Source organism: Grampus griseus, assembly GCF_964374135.1.
Source record: "Grampus griseus genome assembly, chromosome: 9".
NCBI lineage: Eukaryota > Metazoa > Chordata > Mammalia > Artiodactyla > Delphinidae > Grampus > Grampus griseus.
In genome coordinates, this window is record NC_139003.1 from 80,738,144 (window position 1) to 80,753,888 (window position 15,745).

Genomic DNA, 15,745 nt, shown 5'->3' on the forward strand with positions numbered 1-15,745 from the left:
ATTTTCTTTAGTAGTATGCTTGTGTTCCTTTTTTTAATTTTTTTCTACGTCTATTGTTGGTTTTTGATTTATGGTTATTATGGGGTTCATACATGTTGACCTATAACTGTATCTAGTTGTTTTAAATTGATAGTCATTTAAGTTCAAACACATTCTAAAAGATCTACCTTTTACTCTCCTCGCCCACATACTGTGTTTTTGATGTCATATTTTGCATCCTCATGTTTATCCCTTGTTTACTGTAGTTATGGTTCTTTTACAGTGTTTTGTCTTTTAATCTTCATACTGGCGTATTTAAGTGGTTGATCCTCAGTATGTGCAATATATTTGCATTTCATGGTGGGATTTCCCCTTTCATACAGATTCTTACTTCTTTTTCACTTAGAGAAGACCTTGTAACATTTCTTTTAGGGTATGTTTAGTATTGATGGACTCTTAGTTTTTGCTTGTCTGCGAAGTTCTTTATTTCTTCTTCTATTCTAAATTATAATCTTGTTGTGTAAAGTATCCTAGGTTGCAGGTTTTTCCCTTTAAGGACTTTGAATATATCATGTCACTCTCTTTCGACCTGCAGAGTTTCTGCAGAGAAATCAGGTGATAGCCTTATGTGGATTCCCTTGTATGACTCTTTGTTTTTCTCTCATTGCCTTTAGAATTTTAACTTTTGCCATTTTTATTATGATGTGTCTTGGTGTGTGTCTGTTTGGGTTCATCTTGTTTGGGACTCTCTGTGCTTCTGGATATCTGTTTCTTTCTTCAGGTTTGGGTAGTTGTCAGCTGTAGTTTCCTCAAATACATTTTAAATACCCTTTTCTCTCTCTTCTCCTTCTGGGACCCCTATGATGCAAATGTTGGTATACTTGTTGTTCCAGTGATCTCTTAAAATGTTTTCATGTTTTTAAATTTGTGTTTCTTTTTGCTGTTCTGTTTGGGTGGTTTCCATTATTCTGTCTTCCAGATGACTTATGCATTCTGCTGTATCACTTGGTCTGCTACTCATTCCTTATAGTGTGTTGGGGTTTTTTTTGTTTGTTTTCTCCAGGTACTGAATTCTTTATTTTTGATTGGGTCTTTGTAGTATTTTCTAGTTCTCTGTTAAAGTTTTCACTGTGTTCATCTATGCTTTCCAGTTAACATTTTTATTACCAGTGCTTTGAATTCTTTATCTGGTAAATTATTCCTGTTTCATTAGCTCTTTTATTCAGGGATTTTCTTTTGCTCTTCTAATTGAGAGCAGTTCTTCTGCCTTTTAATTTTGCTTAAATTTCTCTGCCTCTATGAATTTAGGTGAAGCAGTTACCTATCGCAGGTTTTTGTTTTTTTTTTTTTTGCTGTACGCGGGCCTCTCACTGTTGTGGCCTTTCCCATTGCGGAGCACAGGCTCCAGACGCGCAGGCTCAGCGGCCATGGCTCATGGGCCCAGCTGCTCCGCAGCATGTGGGATCTTCCCGGACCAGGGCACGAACCCGTGTCCCCTGCATCCGCAGGTGGACTCTCAACCACTGCGCCACCAGGGAAGCCCTGCAGTTTTAAATGTGTGTGCGTATGTGAGAGTGTCCCTGTACAGACTGCATGTGCCCAGTGCCTTTGGTGGGAGAGCTGGATTTGACGTGGATGTAACATCTTTCTTCAGAACGTGCTGGCATCTGTCACCCTGGTACGGGGTGGGACTGCACACAGAGGGGTAAAGCTGAAGCTGGGTGTGAGGCAAGACTTCCCCTCTGCTCACTGGGCATCACTGCCCTGTTGTGGGCGGGGTCTGATCCCAAGCTGCTGGAGCAAAAGCCTTGATGGTCAGGCCTGAGTTGGTTCTATTCTCTTTAAGTTTGTGTTTTCCTCTCTCCCCCAAAATAGGATCCTTGCCCCAGAGTGGGGGGCGTGCTGAAGCCAGGGGGCCCCATGTGAGCTCTTGGCTCATGTTGTCCACAGACAGGAGTCTGAGCTGTCTCAGATGAGATGCTCTTTCAGGTGCCCGCAGTTGTTTCCCTTGCTCTGCTCAGACACAGCCTTGGGTGCCAGTGCCTGTTGTCCCTCACAGCTGATCACAGCCCTAAGACTCTGCTGCCCCCACTCTGTGGTAGAGCCACACCACAGGGCAGGCAGGGCCCACATGGACTCTCAGCATATATTGGGGCATGAGCTGTGATGGAGCAGCTGCCGTCAGAAATCTGCGCTGCTTGAGTAAGTGCCAACAATGGCCACTGCCAATCCCCCCAGGCTCCGCCCTGGGATGGGGTCGCCTCCGTGTCCCCGTGTTGAATCTTCTTCCCAGTTGTGGCCACCCCAGAACCAGTGCCGCACTGTGACATGGAATGAGTGGGACCAGAGCGTTCTCTCAGGTCGGGCTGAGCCAGGCAGCAAGGTGGTCATGGGCCACCAGCAACCGCTAGAGTTCTTCACCCTGATTTGGGAGCAAGCCAGCGCATGCATGCACCCCTCACAAGTGACATCCAGGCTTCCCGCAGCCCTCCTGTTCTTTGCAGAGGTCCTCCCACCAGCCAAAGGGTGCAGGACACCAGCACTGGCCTACCCCATCTGTGGCTCACACCGCACGCTCCCCAGGGACGGTCTCCATCTGTGTCATCTCCCTTTTCCTTTGAGTCCCCTCCCAGGGGCACAGGTCCTGACCCAATCACTTTTCTTCCCTTCCTACCCAATTACATATGTATCTTTCTTACAGCCTTGGTTGTACAGGAGTCCTGATGACAGTTTCCAGTTAGTTTTCAGTGAGAATTGTTCTACATGTCGATGTATTTTTGATGTGTTTGTGGGGGGAGGTAAGCTTCACATCCTCTTACTTTGCCATCTTGATTGATCTCATTAGGACTTGAAGTTTAAGAAAGAGAAAAGAGTATATGAGATATATGTATAAGAGATGAAATGGAGGAACAGATGTGGAATTGATGAATAATTCTTCCTGGAATGAAAAGCTGACTCATGTGAAGATACCAGTTTGTCCCAAAATTATTGGTAAATGTGGTTTTAATTTGACAAAAGATAGTTCTGAAGTTAAGTAGGAAAATAGTGGTGGAAAAAGTAGCGTGACAGAGTATGGCAGCTTATTCTTCTGGCATGAATTAAAAGTGATTAGACACCATGGAGAAGAGTTTCAGGGGTTTGGGTTTGAAGTAGAGTCCTGACCTTGGTTGTTGAGTGACTCTGAACACTTTCCTTGACACTCTAAGCCTCATTTCCTCAACTGTATAATGGAAACCATATTACAGCTAAGACTTTAAGCTTGGTCAAGGTTAAGTGAATTAATACATGTGATGTTCTTAGATAGGCATAGCTGTGATTTTCCGTACACGTTAGCTAATATTTTTATTATTAACATTAAAAAGTAAGAAGCTGGTGAAATAATGGGAACAGAAACGGAATGTGTATCCAAATAGTAAAAGAAATGTATCCATAATCTTATTATACACAGTGGATCAGGAACCAATAATTACTCAATAAAAGGGAAAATTGGCTATTTGAAAAAAAAATTGCTTAATCTAATTGTCCCCTCATACTATTGGGGAAAATAATTTCCACCATGACTAAACACCAAAATGTAAAATAAGCAAACAAAACCATCAAATATTTGTAGAAACTGTAGATGTTTATTTACCTGAATAATGGATGGTTTTCTAAGCATAAAAATATTTTTAGAAATCATAAATAACAGGATCAAAAGTTAAAATTAGAAGGTAAGCAACAAACTGGAAAAAAATAGGACTTAAAATTCACAGGTTTATATGACAATATGTGAGAAAAACTTTCACTTCATTAACCACTGAGGAATTCAAGTAATTATTGAATATTGAAATATTATTTTAAATTACAGTTTAGCAAATAAAAATGTAGTGTGTCTGAGAGTGCAGTGAGACTCTCACACATATTTAAATTGGTGCAATATATCTGGAAAGTAATTTGGCAATAGATAAAACCTTAAAATCATTCTTAACTAGGAATATGTACAAATGCATGTGGGTAAATGCTATAAGCTACTTTCTCTGGATTTTAGAATAACCATTTTGTTTCTTTATAATATTTCCTGGTTTCCTATGAAAAATGGGAAAATAAAAATAAATAACAAGTATTTTAGTAGGAATAAAACAACCAAGATTTTTAAGATCACAGCCTCTGTCCACTTGCCTTTTACTTTCCTTCATTGCCATCTGGTGTCCAAAATGTAGATCGCTTCTGATACCACAATTTGTAACTACTGCCTGATATGCAGAATTGTTTGCAGTTTATTTAACTTAGTTTATCCATGTAAATTACTTTATATAATATAAATTTGTTATATAAATTATTTACAGTAGTTAATTATGTAAAGTAGTTTACTTATATTTTATAATTTTAAAAAATCCCATGTTCCAAAGCAGGTCAGTCTGAATTTGAGTTGTTTTTGCTGATCATCTACACAGCGGGAGCCCATAATTTCACACTGTATTTCTTTTTCATGGCAAAAAAAAAGAGTTTGAAATACATGGATGAGGTGAGGGGGTGGAAATTAAGGACATACTGAATGGTCAGACAAAGATTAAATGGGCCACTTTCTCTCTGCAGTTCCAAGTGGAAGAATATCACCTTTGGATTTATTTTGCCTTTAATTCTTCAACAGTCTAGGGGAAAACTACTTAAGCCCACCAACCTCTTCAGTGGGAGCCTTGGTACTCTATGAAGGTGTATTATAGGTGCCATTTCTAGACAAGGTTGCTTTTCAGGAACTTGATGCCTCTTTGACTTGCGTATATCAAGCCAATGTCAGCATTTCATCGTTTGTATCCCAGGTTAATCCAATGAGCAGCAGAGTGTCCTCTCTCAGAAATATTTTGTGGATGATTTCTTATTCAGCACAGGACATCAGAACAAAAAATAGACCTTGCCTTTACAGAACCAAGAGTTTAAGTTATTTCATTTGAGAAATTAACAATTTGTTTGGATCTTAAATTATCTTTTAATTTGATATGTGTACTTGATTGTGATATTTAATAGGAAGGTTCATTGGAAGCATTGAAATTTACTGTTCATGGTTATTCCCAGAGACTGTTTCAAGAACTAAACTAATGTTTGAGGGCTACTTGTACCATCCCAGTAGTGAGCCTTATTTAAGGGTCACTAAAGCTGATATTGTTTATATGAATCTTTCTCATGAATCTAGGAATCTATTCTTATTTCTTATGAAGTATACTAATGTTTTTACTAAAGTAATTTTTAAAACAATAGAGTTGCAGTTGATTTAACATTTACTATGTGCCGGGCTCCATGCTAGGTGTTCTGCATGCATCTTCATTTGGATATTTTAATAGTGTCTTTTTGGACAGAGTATTTATATTTATAAACGTACAAATTTAACAAGGTATTGCAGAACTAAAATACAGGTTCTATACTTAGAAGCCTTTAGCTAAATTATTGATCAATATTTGTGCACTATCTTCTAATTATCTTAAACTCCATACATTCATTCAGTAAATATTTATTTTGTATGTTTATTGTACACCAATTATATGGAGACCTATTAATATGTCAAGTACAGTGGTGGGATGGCTATTTTCTTTTTTGGCCATGGCTTTTAATCCAGTCAAAGAGTCTATAAAGATATCATACAGAGAAATATAGAATTATGACTGTGATGTATTCCATAAAAAAGATATATCTAGGCCTATGAAACTTTTAATGGGGTGATTTGACCTAGTCAGGGAAGATCATGAAAGCCTTTTATAAGGAAAGAATGTTGAGGTAAGTGGGACAAGTGTTGTAGGCGGAAGGAGCAGGGTATGTGGAAGAGGAAAACAAAAGAATGTGCAAATGCTGGGGCAGAGATAGAAATCCCTCCTCATTGCTACCCCAGATGCTCACATTAACCCACACACCTTCCCGTCTCAGCGTGCTAGCAGAGATTTTTCTCAGCCTTTCTGATAAGGGACCCACTTGGTTGAATTTTCTAGAATTGGGAAGGAATGAGCAGGACGGTAGTTTGGATTTGGGGCTCTGTAGGATTAGTTAAGTATACATATTTAAAAGAAGTATTTTCTTAAGAGATTACAAAAGCAGGACCCCTTAAATCTATTTTCAGTCACCATGTAGTATTTCAAAGCTTTATAATGCTATATTATTAGACTCTTGCCCTAAGTGGTGGTTAATGTATTAAATATGTGGTTTATAAATTACAGTCTGGACACATGTCACCAAAGACAGTAATTTCAGTTCGTGAAAGTAAATCTGTTCTTTTTTTTTTTTTTTTCTATTCTAAAAGCAAGTGAGTCTAAGATGTCTGTGAAATATATACTTACCTAAGTCAGAACTTTTCACATTTCTCATTCCTTTCTTGGAGAATAAGGTTTGCCATAGGGACTTACACTTTGTAAGTTATTCCTTTCTCTGCATTATTTATGAGTTTTGTTATGAGTATAATTGGAGTATTTCTGTTATACACCGCTGAATTTGTATTTAATGAATTGAATTTACATTTAATCAGTTTGTGTTAAAGTGACTTAATGAGATGCTTCACTCTTCTGTGTTAAAAGCAGGTTAAGGCCAACCAGAAGACTCCGGGCAATACATTATCCAGTGTTCATTTTCTGCATAACTTGTAATTTTATCAAGTTTCATGATTTAACTAAATCACATAATAACATTTCCTGTAATCATTTCTAATGATTCTTTAAGGTCAGATGTTTTACCGTTAATATATTGGCAATCTATTTTTTATTTTTACTTTATTTTTTTACTTTCTAACACGGGAATTCTCATATTCTTTTGCTTTCAAAACGGGATGTGTAGCATAAGATTGTGTCATATTATCAAATAATGGGGGGGGGGAGGCAGTGGGATTTGGATCTGAAGATACTGACTTTTCAGTGTTTGACTTTATTGAAAACAAGTATATTGGAGCTTTGTTCTCATATATATGATGTACCCAAAAGTAGTGTTCCAAGTAAAAGTGAGAGAGAATTCAGTATTTATCTTTGCAAGACATTTTACTTCCTGTTTTATCTATACTCTCTCCAAACCTTCCACCTCCTGTTTTACTTTATCCCGATGACCTTGCTTCATGGTCCACTGGAGACAAAAGCCACAGGCAATAATATCATTTCCCCACACCAAATCTCTGTACACCCAGCGGCGGGACTCAGCCCTCGCTCTTCTTTCCCAGTACAATGAAGTGGATACATGGTTTCTTACAGGCTTGTTCCTCTAGGAGCATCTTGTGTCCCATCCTTCCCCATCTTCACAAGAGCTTCGTTTTTCACCTCTGTTCTGTTGCCTGCAACGTTTTCTTCCTTCTCTCTTCAAGGTAAACCCTCTCTTGCTCTAGTGACCCTTCACTTTCCTGGTGGCTCAGTGGTTAAGAATCCGCCTGCCAATGCAGGGGACACGGGTTCGAGCCCTCTTCTGGGAAGATCCCACATGCCACGGAGCAACTAAGCCCGTGTGCCACGTCTGCTGAGCCTGCATTCTAGAGCGCGCGTGCCCCAACTACTGAAGTGCACCCGCCTAGAGCCTGTGCTCCGCAACGAGAGAAGCCACCGCAATGAGAAGCCTGCACACTGCAACAAAGAGTAGCCCCCACTCATCGCAACTAAAGAAAGACCACGTGCAGCAATGAGGACCCAACACAGCCAAAAATAAATAAATAAATAAAATTAAAAAAAAAAAAAGAAACCTCTCCTTGACCCCCGTCCACCCCTTCAGGGACCACCCTGTTCATTCTCTGCCTCCCAGCCAAGGTGCTCTGAAGACTTGCCTCTGCACGGGCTAATCCCTCCCATTGTTGTTCAGCGCGCTCCATTGTGTTCCACCCGCACCCCCGACCTCCAGACACTGCCTGTGTAACGGGGATGAGTGCAGTGGGTGCTTTTAAGTCCTCATCTTTCCTGTCTCTGTCCCGCAGTGTGTTCTTCTTGAGACTGTTTTCCTCTCATCATCTAAGGCAGTCCAGTCTCCTGACTTCTTTCCTGCCTCCAAGGAATCTTACTCCTGCTCAGTTTTCTCAGAGACCCCTCCTCTGCTTCACTTTTAATCACATGGCTTTAAACCAAATTTCTCTGCTGAAGCTTTCCGTGTTTTTTATATTAATCAAGACTTCTTCTGAGCCTCTTGCTTTCAACGTTATTTCTTGACATCTTCATTTACGTATCTCACATACTGAAATCTCACCCGCGCTTGAACTGTGTGCTTCTCTCCCCTAATCCTCAAGTGTCCCTGAACCCGTCCCTCCTCCGGCCACACAGATGCCCATGTCAGAATTCTCTTCTTACTCAACGCAGACCCAGTGCACCATCACAAGCTAGTGATTATTTCTCCAAAATAGGTTTTGAACCCCTCTTTTCGACCATCTCCATGAATAACAAAGCCACTTTGTCTGTTCAGCTGGGTTACCGCAATAGCCTCCTAATTATTTTCCATCCTTTGAATTTTGCTCACCTTACATCCAATTCCTAAACAGCAGCTAGGGCGAGCTGTTAAAGTTCTAGATTAAATTATTTTGCATTTGGCTTAAAACCTTTTGTGACTGGCCGTTCGACAGAGAATACATGCCTAATTGTCTAGCATTTCCATTAGACCCTGCCTCCGTCCCTGAGCTCATTTCATGTCATTAGTCCTCATATGAAACTGAGCTAAACTCTCCATCTTTATGTTTCCCTAAGAGGCTTCTTTTCTTTTTGTCACATCAGGGCCTTTTTACATGTTGTTCTATCTGCCTGGAATGTTCTTCCTCCATAGTCTTCAAGGAAACATTTCTGTGGAATCACAGGAAATGCCATTTCTTAGGGAATTTTCCCCCCAACTGCTTACAGTCCGAATCAGAACCCATTCTCCAGATATTATCTCTTAGAGATTAGGATTATATTGCTTTACATAACTCATCATGATTTATTGTATATTGAGAGGCACTGACAGAGTAGTTAAAATCCCAGACTCTTGCTACAGTGCTAGTCTGAATCCTGACTCTCTATTACTTATTTGTTACGTGACTATGGACAAGTCATTTAACTGTGCTTAAGGTTTCTCATGGATAATAATACTACTTACTTGCAGCGCATTTTCAAAGAGGAAATGATTAATATTTGTAGAGCAAATAGTCAATGCAGCACAAAGTAAACACGTATAAGTGCTTACATACATATATAAGTGTGTGTGCATAACTTACCTCATGTCTGAAGGCACAGAGCTCTCACCTACCACAACTCCGGACATATAGCAGGCCGCCAATGAATATTTGCTTAATGAATTGATGAATTGTACAGTGTACCTTATCACTAGGTTTCAGGGATCTTCAGAGAAAAAAGAATGATGCATTATATTTATGAGAATAGATAATCACTTATGTAAAAATATATTTTGGCTTGTGATCCACCTGTTAAAATCATTATGTGCTTTTGATCTGAGAATATCTTCAACATTTGATCTGGCCAGCCCCTTTCCTTTTAGCAAGTATGTTTTTATTATCATTCTCATTTTGCTTTTGCAGATGTGACAGTCTAGGCCCCAGGAGCCTAAGGGGCTTGTACCCATAGCAGAGGTAATAAATGATAGGATGATCCCATTCATTTTAGCGCCCTGATCTTCTTGCTGGAGTCCTATTCTTATCTTTTTGGAAATATACAGTGAACTGTGTGAATACTTTTTATACGGTTGCTGAAATTACTTTGGTGATCATTCTTAAATTTTCAACTGGGGCAGATATTATTGGAGTTTGTTTTCTCCTCCTACAGACTCTGTTGTTCAGGCCCTTACCACTCACAGCAGTAAGTCTGCCATGACCTGCTTGCCCTTTCTCTTGCCTCTGTGATTCTACTGCTTTCCCTATATAACCTCTAGGGTGATAGTTTTGAAAGGCCACTCGTTGTTCTTGAGTCTTTCAGATTACTTTCCTGTTTCAACCCCCATGGAAAGACTACCATCAAATTTCAAATTTACTAACCGTCTGTTCCTGTCCTTCTGTGTACCACTTTTCCATTTAGCGTTTCCTCATGCGAGGCGAGTAAAATGCTCAGTTTCTCCCTGTATTCTGTGCAGGCATCATCATATCATTTCTGCATTCTGAATATATTTCATTGTTTGTTGAGAGTTTTGTGTTGTTGTTGTTGTTGTTGTTTGTAATCTAAATGCTCAAAATTTGAGAGCTGGGAGGGACCTCACATAACTCAAATCCCAAATTTATCATCAGGGAAACCAAGCTAGGTTCAGGAAAGTGTCAATAAGCGACAGGCTAATACAGTAGGGGTTGGGGCATGGATGAAAATTACTGTTTGATCTTTAGTGCGCTTCTGTTACCAATCTACTCACTTTTCTTTTTGAAAGAGAAAGCAATGCAGAAGGATTGAGAAGTATAACACAAATTCAGTAAAAATTACATGATTGATTTTAATGTTGGTTTATACATTTACCTTTTTATCTTTTGCAGTTTAACAGCAATGCCCAGGATGTAAGCTGTTTTCAGCACCTTGTCCAAGCAAATGTAAGAAATAAGAAAGTGCTGAAAGATGCAGTGAATAATATCACAGCGAAAGGAATCACAGATTATAAAAAGGGCTTTAGTTTTGCTTTTGAACAGCTGCTTAATGTAAGTATTAATACTACCCCCTTTTGTCTTTTATTATTGAATTGTAGGATCTGAATTTCAATATCCTTGTAGTTACAGCTCTGTAGGGTTAGATAACAGTTCTGTTTGTCATTCATTTAGAAAGCAGATGTGTCTCGGCAGTAGAAATGTTTGAACTTTTTTTATTTTTAAATCCAAAATTCAGAAAGTATACAAAATGTAGATTTTCTTTCTCTTTTAGATCTTTTCTTCTACCCTCTTTTTTCAAACTTTGTTTAAAAAAACACATTTGTAAGGTAATTACTTAATTTAATTTTGAAGAAGCACTGGAAACTTAGTTGGCACATTTAGAATATCATCTCTTTTGTCTTATCTCAGTTAGTACTGTATTTATTTGGAAACTTGTGCTATCAGTCATCAAATGGTTTCTGGAAATATTTCAGTTTTAAACATCTAGTTTGAATCTTCAGGTTGTTCCTAAATGTACAAAAAGGTCCAAATGGTTAACATCAAGGTAGACAGGAAGAGCAGAAATTCCTTCCAAAGAGAAAATTCCCTTGAGTGAATCATCGATGTCTATAGTTAGGCTTTTAAATTCTGGCACACCTACTACCCGTCCCATATCATAACAATATTATAACACGAATCTCACACTGCGGACTAGTATTTTCAAATGGCCATGTTGTCTGTTTCATTTGAACTATTTGAAAGCAGGAGCTATCATTCAGGTTTGTATCTCTTCTGAAGCAATATTATTGCAGTGGTTCAGAGTATGGACCTAACATCTCTCTGCCTTGGTTTCCTAACTGGGGTTGTGTAAAGAATGTCCACAGAATCGGTGGACATAGCAAACCACATAGAAAAGCACATGAGACTGTAGGCTGTTGAGTTGGTGTTATAATTAATTAATAACTAGCATGTGGCTGGGACAGAATCAGCACATAATTCCTATCATATTTGCTGAGTCACTAAATAAGCCCTTATATTTGGACTTTTCTGCAAACTTGATTTCGTTGTTCCCGAAGTAAATCTTCTAAACAGTTTTTAAGATCTCTGATTGGGTGATGACTCATTGATTTGTTCATTCAGCCAATATTTATTGAGTGCCTCACAATTTATCCTGTCACAGTGCTATTGCTGAAATTCCAGACATAAACAAAACCATTTGCTCTCAAGAAGGTCGAGCATAACATGCTAAATAATCATTTCTCATATAACATGTTAGTGCTGTTACAGGGTGTTCACGGTGTGTTTGCTCGGAGCAGCTTGGGGAAGGGGGCTCAACTTACCCAAAGGAGGTCAGAAAATTGTTGCACTTTCTTGAAAACAGGATTTTGAAGAATGAGCAGAATCTAGGTAGGTGGTGAGGGAGAGAAAATGAACAGCATCAACAAAGGCACAGAAGCATGGGGTGTCATGCTCATTGAAAGAATTGCAGGTGGATTGGTATGGCTGGGCCATAAGCAGTAGGGGAGAGGTGATGGAAATGGAAAGACCATGAGCTGTCTTTAAATGAAGTGTGTAGGAGCAAATGAAAAGTTTGTGGTAGGAGAAAGACATCATCTGACGAGTGTTCTACGTTAAGAAGCTATTGTAGAAATCCTGGTGTTGGACTAGACGTGCAGAGATGTTAAGGCGAGTGACCTGATGGGGTGGGTAGGAGGGGTTGCCGGGAGGGGGAGGGGGTGATTCCAAGTTCTCTGAACTGGAAAACTAGGGGGATGGTGGCACAGGAGTCTACAAAGAGGGAATGTGAGAGTAGAATTTTCTATTATTTAGAGTTTGAGGTAGTGATATTTTTTTTAGATACCATTAGATAAGCAAGTAAGGAGTTAGAAAAGCAAAGAAGTTCCACACTGCAGTTTTCAGGGGAAATTATCTTTGGTAAAATGCATATGATTATTAAATAATGTATGTTTATTAATAAAAAAATGAAAACTCAAAACTTTGAAATTCAAGCATAATTGATCATTAGAGTGGAATATATTCTTTCTGTAGTAAAGGAATGTGAAAGGTTTTTATGTTAACTTTTTTCTCTTGAGTCAATAATCAAGTTTTCTAGATCTTGGCATTTTAATTATTCCTCTTAGTGTTGTTAACTGGCCTCACTCATTCCCTCCTATTCAGGTTTCCGTTGTGAAATGATGATAAGTCTCAAGCCTAATGTAATATTTCAGAGGCAGTCATGTAGAGGGGCCACGTTAACTCGCACGTTCATTATTAGTTGCTGATAAAATATGATCTAACTCCTATTGGCCTCTCCCACTGCCTTTACCAAACTTGTAAATGATTTTTAATATGTCCTCAATAGTAAATCTCGTGTGTTTTGCTTTCCACATGTCGCTTAGATATTGCAATTCTTCATTTTAAAATAATTTTCCCAAATGCCATGGCTTGCCTTATTGAGCTGAAGCATGTTCTGTTACCTCTTGCAGACACTTCTAGTCTTTTTCTCATCATGCAATGCCATTCCTTCTCTTTTGTTTGTCCCGGCAAGGTTTACCCTTAAGATACACTGAATCAAGTGTCAAACAGAATTAGACGTTAAGATTTGAATTAGTCTTCAGTTAGCATTTCATAAACTACTGACAAATATATTGAGATGCATTTTTCCAAAAAAATTTTATTGAGTGCATATGATAGATGCTGTGCTATATACTGGCCACACAGAGATACGACAGTGTGTCATGAAATACCATATTAACATAAATTACCAACCCTAGCTGTTGTATTTTTATTGACATAATCAATTTCTTTCCTTGGCTTAGTTCCTTCCAAGCCAGTTATGTATACTTCTTGTGACTGTGTGATTCTTTAGATAGCTGCAAACCCAATGAAAAATTGCTGAGATAGACTCTGCTTTCCCACAAGTCCTGAGGAAAAATGATGTTGAAAACACATTTCTGCGTTCCTCTTTTTGTGGGTGTCTTACGAATGATCAGCAAGACTCGATGTGCTAAAAGTAACTTTGATACTTGTATTTAGTGATAATAATAAGAATACCTCCACTACTTCAAAAAATGAAACCAAGTTCTGTTCTAAAAACTTTAGTTATTTTATCACTTTTCTGAGACAGCCCTTTAGGTAAATATTATTTTGCCCATTTTACATACGCAAATAGAAAACACAAGTCATTAGAGAAACTAATTTTAGTTTGAGGGACTTCAACACCTTTCACAAAATTATTTTGATGATAAAATATGTAAATTTTTGTATGGTCAAATTTTCAGATAATTATCTTCAAAAATAAGAATGGTGCTTGAATGTGATAAATTGTATTAGTTAATACTTGAGTTTTCACAATGCTTGGTTAAAAGCCTTAACTCCGCATGGTCTAATGGCCTAGTCAACGGGGTAAGAATATATGAAACAGGATCTTTTCATCAGTAAAGCAAAATGTTGTCTTCATTAACTTTTCCACAGGAAATGGGATTTCCTTTTTTGACAAATAGGAATAGGGACCTTCAATAAGCTTAAATACTATAGGAGAATTAGTGATTTTTTAAAAAATGTATTAGTCACTTAAACACCAAAACTGTGCTGTCCAGTGTGATAACCATGATCACAAGTGGGTGTTGTGCACTTGAAATGTGCCTGGTCTGAACTGAAATGTGTTACAAGTACACACTGAAATTTTAGTACTTATTATGAAAGGAAAAAGAGTATATTATCTCAGTAACTTTTATATTATTTGATGTGGAATTGATAACATTTTTGAACGACTGAGTTAAATATGTTAGAATTTCAGATATTTCTTTTTACTTTCTTTAATGTGGCCATTAGAGGGTTAAAATTACAAATTAGGCTCACATTGTATCTCCTTTGAATATTGCTGAACTAGAGGGTTGACATTTTCGAAGAAGCTGAGCATTCATAAATTAGTGTGAATCTTTTGTTCTCAACACTTTCACAAACACATTTCACAACAGTAGAAAGGCTGAGATGATAATTTCAGACCTCAAAGAAATACAGCTTTCTAAATTAATTGTGTATTTTCATGGCCCTTTGATGCTAATCCATTGTTTACCTAAATCCAACTCTTTGGGGACCTTAAAGAAAGTGTAAGAAAGGATTTACCACTGGAATTGAGTCTTTCAGGATTAGAATATATGTGGCTGCTTGCGAGCAGATAGGAGAATATTCTGGAAGTAGCTGTCGACACTTACAAAGATATGAAAGAGCACTGGGCATTAGGGATCAACACTGCAATTTCAGAAATGTAAAGTGAATAAAGTGAGATGAAGGAGGAAAGAGAGGAACAAATGTGAATAGATTGAAAATATATGTGAAAAGCTATGCACATTTTATTAATATTATTTCTTTGTTTCTCGTGTAAATCATAGGGGTATACAATTGACATCATGGCCATTAATTAATTTAAAACCCATTTATTAATTAACCACTGAGAGGTTATTATGTGCTAGGCATTCATCTAGGCAAGGAAACAACACTGAACAAAAATGACACAAGTTTATGCCCTTTTGGCATTTAACATTCTATTGGGAGAAGCCAATAATAAAAAGACAAATAAAATATATACTACATGTAAACAAATGTGAAATGCTATGGAGAAAAATACAGCCTGGGAGGGGAAAGTTGTCAGGAAAGTCCTCACTGGTAAGGTGACCTTTGATCAGAAGCCTGAAGGAAGGGAGACCCGTGGGTGGTGGGTGTTGGGAATGAGGCAGAGCCCCTGTGTAGGGATGCGTAGGCCTGGCTTGATCCAGGAACTGGTTCTTAGAATTGACTTATTGAGCAGATACTTCAGTCATTACTTGCAACCTGTGCATGCTCTTTCCATATTGCTTTTATACTCCCTACCTTTTATTATGAATGATATACATTTTTTTTTAACAGTATAATGTGTCTAGAGCCAACTGCAATAAGATTATCATGTTGTTCACGGATGGAGGAGAAGAGAGAGCTCAGGAGATATTTACCAAATACAACAAAGACAAAAAAGTGAGTGTAATTTTTCCAATGTTTTAAATTTAATAGTAATTTAGGTGGTTTTTAAAGAGAGAGAGGCGGGGGTGGTGAGGGAAGACATTTTTGGTTAAAACATTAGTGTGCTGATTATAAAGTCATACAGATGGATTATAAGCTAATCACTGAATTAAATGTTAGATATCGTCTGTGAGATTCATAAGTACCTTATGACTAATTCATTAATAAAATAATTTGAACTTATAGAAGCCTATATAGGAA

At 38.1% G+C, this 15,745-nt stretch overlaps 1 protein-coding gene across 6 annotated transcripts in view; it reads left to right on the top strand.

Annotated features, from left to right (window-relative positions):
* The window catches only part of CACNA2D1 (calcium voltage-gated channel auxiliary subunit alpha2delta 1), a 512,068-nt gene that overhangs the window by 405,044 nt on the left and 91,279 nt on the right, over positions 1-15,745 (top strand). For all 6 annotated transcript variants that reach the window (XM_082661685.1, XM_082661687.1, XM_082661688.1 and 3 more), the window contains 2 exons: positions 10,400-10,558; positions 15,395-15,499. In XM_082661685.1, coding sequence (XP_082517811.1) covers positions 10,400-10,558; positions 15,395-15,499 — 264 coding nt within the window. The remainder of the gene's footprint in view (positions 1-10,399; positions 10,559-15,394; positions 15,500-15,745) is intronic.